Source organism: Octopus bimaculoides, chromosome 1 (genome assembly GCF_001194135.2).
Source record: "Octopus bimaculoides isolate UCB-OBI-ISO-001 chromosome 1, ASM119413v2, whole genome shotgun sequence".
NCBI classification, from domain to species: Eukaryota; Metazoa; Mollusca; class Cephalopoda; order Octopoda; family Octopodidae; genus Octopus; species Octopus bimaculoides.
Genome location: NC_068981.1, coordinates 33,574,080 through 33,583,432, shown reverse-complemented (window position 1 = coordinate 33,583,432; position 9,353 = coordinate 33,574,080). Strand labels below are relative to the sequence as shown.

Here is a 9,353-nt window from a genome sequence, read left to right as displayed (position 1 = left end):
ATAAGTTATAATTAAAAGATGAAATATTTATCTTTGTAGTAGGTATCTATGGCAACAGCAGCAGCAGCAGCTTTACAGTCACTTCAAAAACTATTAACTTAAGTTCCATCAACTCCCATTTTTACTTGTGACTGGAGCATGATATTTTCTTTCTTGCTTTCTCTTTCTCGCACTTGTGCTCTCTTGCGCTCACCTTTTATTTAAAGAAACCAAACTAAATTTAGAATTTGATAGTTGACTTTTGGCAAACTACTTCAGCATTTTATTTCGTTATTTCCAATGCAACTGATGAAAAGCAACATGATGTCCAGCTACTGGTGGCAGCAGCATATCAGAAATAATTTATTAGCTTTATGTCAGAATAAAAGCAGTGTTGGTTGGGGAAAAAAAAAAAAATGTAATGTAAAAACCTTTTAATTGCGTGCAGTGATGGAGAGAAATTTGGCAGCCAATTCAAAAGGTTTGGTACAAACATCAAAACCAGCAAAGAGGGAACAATAGTCAGCCAGCATACTATGAATAGTAAAGTCAAAAAAATACTGTTTTTGGGGAGAGGGTTTTGTTTTTATTTCCGCGGAAGCATGTCGCTCCACCCACTTTCCAAAAACAAATATATATACAGGCTTAAATGATATAGATTTTGGTTGTAATTGTTTGATCCATGAAAGGTTTGTGTATTTTTACAAATTTATATTCAATAAACAATATTCAATAATTAACAAGTCATCAAGTAAAAAAATAGCCATTTTATACAATAAAACCAATATCGGTTTTTCTAAATTTCAATGCATTATAAGGAATTACGATGATTGCAAATGGACACAAACGGTAGGGAGGCATGTGCCTCCCCACTAAAACCAAGCATAACCACTCTCTAGAAATAAAGATTAATATAAATAATTAAGGGGTAAAGTTGACTGGCATTCGTTCTAGTCCTGTAGTATCAACAACTACTTTGAAGAAAGCTGTATTACTTTTCACATATGTATTTGGAGAGTTAAGCTTATCGAGTGACAGGAACAAAGGACAGCCACTTGCAATATTCATCTTGTTTTCTGGACGTTGAAATGAAGTACTTTTAGCATCAGGTCGGAAGCTGTCAATAACATGCTTTGTTCCTGATTGATCCAGCATCATTAATGAAACCTTTTGTTGAAAAGGCCACGCCAGAAGTGCATCATATGAGCCTCGCATGACAACAAAAAAAAGTGATATATATTTTCCTTTCCCCATGCCATCGCCATTTAGGTAGAGTCTAAGACACATCTTGTAACCGTACTTGCTAGTGTAGAATGGGGTTGAATATAAACTAGGACATGTTCCTTTTACTGCATCTTTACGCCGTTTTTCAAAGTCGTCTAATTTCCAAATAAATGTTCCATCATAACTAGGAATGTTTTCAAGTAGTGGTTCTTTCAAAGAGAGAAGTGGTTGAATTGTGCTAGTTAATTTTTTTAAATCAGACTGGAAAACTCCAACTAATTTGTCAATTTTAAGAAAATTCTTTTCAAATTTTTGACACCCCATTTCACTGTTTCCAGAATTATTCTTGCATTTTTCTATATTCTTTTTTAAAATCAACATGTGTTCTTCAAGCTGTTCAAGAAGATGGTTTGATACTAATTTTGAGGAAATCTGTGTAAAAATGAAAAAGATACAAATAGTATAAAAGGTATGGTAATGTATTAATATAACTGCAAAACAGAAACAGAATTAAACATTAGAAATATTTTATGTGATAATCAAATCACAAGAAGAATAAATGAGTTGCTTTGTTTCATGAATAAAATAATTGTTTAATAGAACTAAATGGTTTTTGCCAATTTCAACAATGAATATTTCTCAATTGTTTGATCAACACAACCCTCTATTCACTGAATTACAGTGCAAGTGGCTTAATATTCCACAGACACTTATACCTTTAACCCCTTTTATTACTGTAGTTATTTTGAGATGCTCTGTGCTTCATTCAATTACTTTAATTATAACAAAGAATTTAGTAGAATAACTTGGTTATCATTAAACTAGTGTTAAGAACATAAATTGTTACTAATGTTTGGTAGAAGATTTCAAATCAAAACTTATGAAAACAAGACATTTGTACTCAGAGCTAAAGCCGGTTTCAGCCGGGTTGGTAACGAAAGGGTTAATATTCCTTTAATTCAATTCTTAAGCAGAATTAATGTAATTGTGTGTGACAAGGCTTTCAAGCTCTTTTTACCCAGTTCTACTCACAAGGTTTCATATGACTTGATGCTATGGTAGAAAAACATTTGCCCAATCAATATGCTATGCAATGGGAACGCACCCGTGTTCTCATGATTGTAAAATTCTAAAACCACTTGGAAATGACTACATCTTTATACATATATGCACTGGCCCAAGATGTCACACAGTGGTATTGAACCCAGGACCTCATAATTATTGCAAAGCAAATTTTTTACTCATTCAGCTGTACTTGCATCAGTAAAATAAGGTCACAATAATATAGGATAAGTGATGTCAAAGGTTTATTTTATAAGTGATGCTTTAAGAAAACATTTAAATGTCAAATTAGTGTAAACACATTTCTATATGCATGCATCTATACACACACAATATACATGTACACAGCCATCTATCTACACAAAAACACTTATGTCTGCAGAATGTAAGCATCACTTATTACTAAAACTATTTTGTTCTAATTCAGTCTTTTTACCTCTTCAGTTTATATATAAAAATGTTATGAAATAAAATAATTGCAATGTAAATTGAAGTATGAATTCCTTGATCTCAATGTTGCATCAAGCTTTCATACATTTTTAATCAAGCAGCAGATTCATTTAAGAATTAAAAATGTATTAAGGACATAGCCTTCTTTGATAAATAAAACTGAAGGTACAATAGAATATAAAAGAGGAGCTGCAGACTAGATCTCTTGATTTAAAGGAATATATGTATAATAATTGTTTTAAGTGTTTATCTCTTGATTTAAATTCCCTCATTTGAAGTAATGAGGAAAAAGAAAAAATTCATTATGATAATAATGAAGAATTTCTTTTCTTCTATTTTTGACCCAAAATAACTGGAACAGTATGAAAACCAATGAACAAATGTGCTTGCAGTGGCAAATATAAACCATGTCACATGAATTGTAAATCACACAATTTCTATAGGTATACAACAGACAGAGTTTCGACAATATGTACACGTTTGGTGTTTTACTTCAATAAGTTAATGTGTAATTAATAAAAGGAAGAAAAAGATTCACAACAAGGATTAAATAAATTGAAGGCTCTCTTCTGTTCCTTCAGTTTATATTATATTATATATATATATATATATATACGAAGGAAAACTATTGTAGTTTGCTTGAAGCATTGTGATACAGAGGTAAAATAACAAAATAAGGAAGACAGACAGTGTCTTACAATGCTAAAAGGGAAAGTTTAGTAACTTTTATATTTTAGACACAAAGGCCCATTATCAGAAATGAATGGAGTAAAGAAAGCCTGGAATATATAAAGGTTACTAAACTTTCTCTTTTTGCATTCTAAGAAGCTCTCCATCTTTATTATTTTGTTATTTAACTTACACATCTCAGATTTTTAATAAGTGCACTGTTTTCTCAAATGGTGGGTATTATATTGGGTTGGTGCATAATTAACAACTGTTTTATTTTATTTTGGTGTATTATTTTTGAATAAATTTAGAATAAAAAAAAGGTCATTAGTTATGCACTAACCCAATATTTTAAACAAAATGTCTCCCAAAAATCTTTTGACAAAAGAAGTTGAGTTAAACAATTATCAATTTAAATATCATGCTTTACAAATCTATATCATATTAGTGGAAATATTACTTAAATATATTTATGATACACAACACAAGATATGTAAAAATTTCATTTCATGTTACATGTCCTCATACATTCTGGATTTTAAAATTATGCAACCTCAGAAATTATACAATAAAAATGAGAAATTTGTGCACTAGTTTGTAATTCTGTCAGAAGCCAAAGAAAGCAACTTTATCAGCAGAGTGACAGAAGAATCAAAATAATGGTAAAGGAAAACAAAACAAACTTTGAAAATATAATTGCAACCTATAGAGTGTGTATTTACAATACAATCTATAAAGTTAAAAAGCAGTTTGAATGCTTCATTACATTGTATGTAAATGCTAGTTAAAATGATAAATCTGTGTTATATGACAATCATAAATGTAAACTATACAAACCTTTACACCGCAGTTAAGAGGACAATCAACAGGATAGGGGCAATCTTTCTTATGGTTCTCCATCTAGTAAATACGTAAAATGAAGTTAAAGTTAATGACAGCTATGCATCATAATTAAATAACACATACGATATTGTTGCTCCTTCAATTCGGTCATGTTACTAAAATGCCAAGATAATATATTTATACTTTTATCACAGTAATTTTAAGTCAGATTCATTTTTCACACATACATTTCCATATGTGCAAGGGGTAGATATTTTTTAAAGACCATTCTTCATAATGAATCAGAGATTTTGAAAGTTAAATACTTTCGTTAATTTTAAATTAACAAATGCACATAAAAAACAACATAATGCTATTTATGATCCGAAAATTAGAAGTGTAAGAATAGCCTCAACTCTTTGTCTCATTATATCTTAATGAATCTAATATTTTATTTAGTAGAATATATGTTATTTTTCTACTCTATGTTAGGAGACAAAAACCACACCCACCACCTTGAAGCAAGTATGACTTGGCAGCATGTATAAATAATTGTTTTAAGTGTTTATTTGGTCTTGAGTAGACAGAGACACCATCTTGGCCTTCTCACTTTTGACCCAGTTGGACATCAAGGATATGATGGTTGGAGAAGGCTGCATAGTACTTAACTGGTACTTATTTTCAGCTAAATCTACAACCTTATGACAGTGAGTCTAACACTCTAACCACAATGCCATATGCCTAGAGTATATCCAAAAGTTGGGTTAATTTTAGACTAGAATCTTATTTTATAAACAAGGTAAATAAGTGATAAGTTTAACAACAGGACAGTAAATCCAAAGGAATCACTGATTTAGAGATTTTTTAAGGTTTATACATTTGCATGAATAAGAAAATTATTTGTTATGAATTTCATTTTGATTTCTCCCTAGGATATATAACTATCTCTTTATATACATATTAAATATATCTAAAACCTGCATAAGTCCAAAGCAATACTTTTAAAAATAATCTTCAAATTCAAATGTGATCATGCATATGCTTAGTGAACCTAGACAAATATTTCATAGAAATATGAGCTCTTTCTTATACATAAATTTAGCAATATTATACTATAACAGAGTAGAACTGAATATAAAAGGGAAGAATATTGAATGCAGAATGAAATAATAGAGTGGAATAATGAAGAAATTAAACATTAAGAACTGAACCTGGTAAACATAATTTACAAATTAATATGAAATTTTGTTAAGTTGTGTGACTGAAAACATTGTCATAATTATGATTTCCCTTGGAATTAAGAAGAGCAATGGACAACTGTCTGTGAAACAAAGTAGTGACAACATGGCAATGGAAACAATGATATGAAAATCCAGACAAGTTTATGGAAAGCAAGCTGTGTTATGCATCTTGTACCAGCTTTGCATTAGTATTATCAATTTAAATGTAAACTATTTCCTGATTTTCTACAATCTGAATCAAACCACACTAGCTTGTATGAATTGAACTCAGACAGCAAACTGATGAGTATAAAGTTGTCTAGTTTGATATTTGACAACAACAGGGATTAAACTGCATTGAAACAAGTTAAAAAAAAAAAAAAATTCATTGCACCATTACAATTTTCTTTACTTACTTCACACATAGGAATCTTCCCTTCGAAACATCTATCGCATACTTCTGGTCTCCACTCACAGTTTCTGCTGTGCTGCTGCTACAAGAACAAAAGTCATACCAATAAGTAAATAATATTTCAACATCTATTCAGATCTGAAACAAAAGCATTTGACACAAAAAAAAAAAAAAAAAAAAAAAAAAAAAATTCCTTGCAACATTGTATGTTTTAACAACCTGTGAATTGTTCCATAATACTTTAGCATCTATTTCCCCATGTGTAGCATTGAATGGGGAGGACTGAGACCACTTAATAGATGAAAGAGACAACACATAACATAAAGAAAGCTTTGTTCTATGAAAAAAAAACAAAAAAACAAAAACAGGCAACATACTAACCAACCTTCTACATTTTAAAATCGTGTATAAACTATATCTTAAAATATTTACAAATAAAGCAACATTAAAGGTTTATTTTGAACATCGTTTTAACTATCATGTCCATTTTTTCCAATGTTGGTGTGGGTTGGATAGGTCACGCAGTGTCTTGTCACTTGTTCACTATCTTTGTTACTGTGTTAATATTTCTGCATGGTGGCAAGCTGGCAGAAACGTTAGCATGCCAGGCGAAATGCTCAGCAGTATTTTGTCAGTCTTTACATTCTGAGTTCAAATTCCACTGAGGTCAACTTTGCCTTTCAACCTTTTGGGGTTGATAAATTAAGTACTAGTTGCATACTGGGGTCGATCTAATCGACTGGCCCCCTGCCCCCAAAATTTCGGGCCTTGTGCCTAGAGTAGAAAACAATATTTCTGCATGGTTTTTAAGGGGCCTGTCATCATACCAAGAATTCTACAGCAGATAAGGTGCAGTTTTTGTACTCTTAACACTAGAGAAGTTGTCTCCAGCAAGACTAAGAGTCCCCACTACCCTATGTCACCTTTATTCCTTCTTCTTTGGCATGGCTTTTATAGTTAGCTGGCTTTCATATCACCAAACACACCATAGTGTGGATTGGGTGGATTTTATTATGTCACTGGCATTAAAGAGACTACCATTCATAGACATTGAAATATTTGGAGAATTTGCATACATTAGAATCACTATTAATAATTAAATTAATACATAAAGGCACAAGCATGGCTGTGTGATAAGAATCTTGTTTCCTAACCACACAGTTCCATGTCCAGTCCCACTGTGTGACACCTTGGGATTGTCTTCTACTATAGCCTTGAGTCGCCCAAAGCCTTGTGAATGGATTTGGTAGACGGAAACTGAAACAAGCCTGTCTGTGTTTGTCCCCTATCACCACTTGACAATCAGTGTTGGTGCGTTTACGTCCTAGTAACTCAGCAGTTCAGCAAAACAGACTAAAAGAATTAATACTAGGCTTCAGAAATAAGTCCTGGGGTTGATTTGTTCAACTAAAACCCTTCAAGGTGGTGCTCCAGCATGGCCAGTCAAATGACTAAAACAAGTAAAAGAATAAAAGAAAAATCAAATAGCGAAAAGAAGGTAATTTTTTTTAGGCGCATTGAGAATGTTTCCTATCAGCATAGAGAGCCACTGAGAGAAAAAAATGAAAATAACGTGAAAAATAAAATGGAAGGGATAGTGTAAGCTTTAGAATTAGCATAGTCAGTCATACAAGAACATTGAAATATTTGGAAATTTTGTATATGTTAGAATTGTTAGCAATAATGAAAATATTGTTCTGATTACAAATATTGTTCTAATTACAAATATTGGCTATGACACCTGAGTATAGAAAATGGTCATCAGTAGGGTTTTAGGTTAGGTGGCCACGTGAAGACTGACTGTGCCCTGGGAGGAACACATGGAAGCTCACGAGAGGAAACTTGCCATATACCAGAGGCTGGTAGAGCAGTGCAGAAAATGGGATTAGAAGGCATGTTGCAAACCAACTACGGTGGGCTGCAGGGGTTTTGTAGGTGCATTCATTCTGCAAAGCTCTGATTGGTACAGCAGAGAGGAGGGTCATAACTTCCATTGCTGAAGGTGCAGAGAAGGCCACTAATTGGCTTTGGATAAAGTGGGCAGATCAGTGCTTTGTTGCTACTGGGATGCCAGTGAGGACTTGATCAACTTCTGGTGGGTCAACTGGATGAGATGCTCTGCCCTCCGACGTTAAAAACCTGACCACCCCACCAAACTCAAGAAACATTATTGATGACATCCAGAGATCTGTGAGATATATCTTGAAACCTAGATTTTGGTTACAAATTCTATTTTGAATCTATATTACTAATGTCTTTTGGTCGGCATTATCAATCTAATTACCAAATTTTCTTTCCCTCTGACTCAAAGACTTAATTACTGTTTCAGAAATTATTACAGCTGAAGGGAAAGTTAAGCAATAGGGGGGAACAATCTCCTGCAAAGTGAGATCTTTTCTTTTTTATTTTGCCTTTTGTGATTGGTTGATTTCTCATAGCAGTTTAAGTAGTGTGAACCTGCAAATTTTGGTTTTAATTACAATTGAATAGTCTCATTTATCTGTGATAGAGAAGCCTCTTATCTCTCTTGCCCTTTCTCCTATTCACAGTACCATGCTGCTCATGTCATGTAATAAGAGATGTAATAAGCAACTTTTCTGTATTGAACCCATATCACTAACCTGATCGCCGTAACTCTATCTCTCTCTCTCATGATGCTTGTATATTGAGAAATTAAATCTGATTTGTTACTAACTGATACACTATTACCTTTTTGTACAGCTAGCTATCATTCCTTCTTCACCAGGTGTTTTGTCATTGACACCTATCTCTCATCAGCAAACATGCAGCTATCACAATTGAATGGATACAACATAGAACAGTAAGGTATCCTTTAACCTTTCAGGGAACAAGGCAACCTCGTTAGTGTTGCTCTCACAAGAAAATACACTCAGTACGCATTATAAAGTTGCAGGCAAATAAACAAACAATGCAGGAACAAGAGGATCTTTTAGTCCAACTAAGGACATGATAACCTCTCTAGTGCTGGTACCATCTGGTTTGTAGAAGACTAGAACCATAATGATCTGTTCAACCCATGCCAGCATGGAAAGCAGACATATGATGATGCAGCTAAGCTAAATTTTCATTACTTATCACAAGGTGTTTTTTATTCTAAGATTTGGCAAGCTAAAAGTACAAAGAAAAAAAAACAAAAACAAAAAACATGAAAATTATGAAGCTCATCAAAATATAGGGATTTTTCTGCAAACAGAATATGGTAAGTTTGAAGAGAAAGCTGTCTTATCAAGTCAATTTGAATATTAACCTTTTGATACCAGCAAACTTGAGTTTGCAAATCTGGGTCCATGACACAAACTTCTTGTTTTTAAGTGATCTACATGAAAACTTTCCATCAAAACTTCATATTAATTTATGTTCTAAACCAGTGGTTCCCAAACTATAGTCTTGACCCACGGATGGGTCGCGAACGGAATCCTAGTGGGTCGCAAAAAGTTATAAAATTATGCATTAGCTTTGATTAACTGCTGTCTATTGAGATAGTTCAAGACTCA

General features: G+C 32.8%; 1 protein-coding gene across 26 annotated transcripts in view; it reads right to left on the bottom strand.

The window, feature by feature from the left end:
• Window positions 1–219: 219 nt before the first annotated feature.
• LOC106879639 (TNF receptor-associated factor 2) overlaps window positions 220–9,353 on the bottom strand; it is a 47,562-nt gene continuing 38,428 nt past the window's right edge. For all 26 annotated transcript variants that reach the window (XM_052965995.1, XM_052966105.1, XM_052966111.1 and 23 more), the window contains 3 exons: window positions 5,843–5,920; window positions 4,222–4,284; window positions 220–1,635 (listed from right to left, as the gene is read on the bottom strand). In XM_052965995.1, coding sequence (XP_052821955.1) covers window positions 901–1,635; window positions 4,222–4,284; window positions 5,843–5,920 — 876 coding nt within the window. In that variant the 3' untranslated portion in view covers window positions 220–900. The remainder of the gene's footprint in view (window positions 1,636–4,221; window positions 4,285–5,842; window positions 5,921–9,353) is intronic.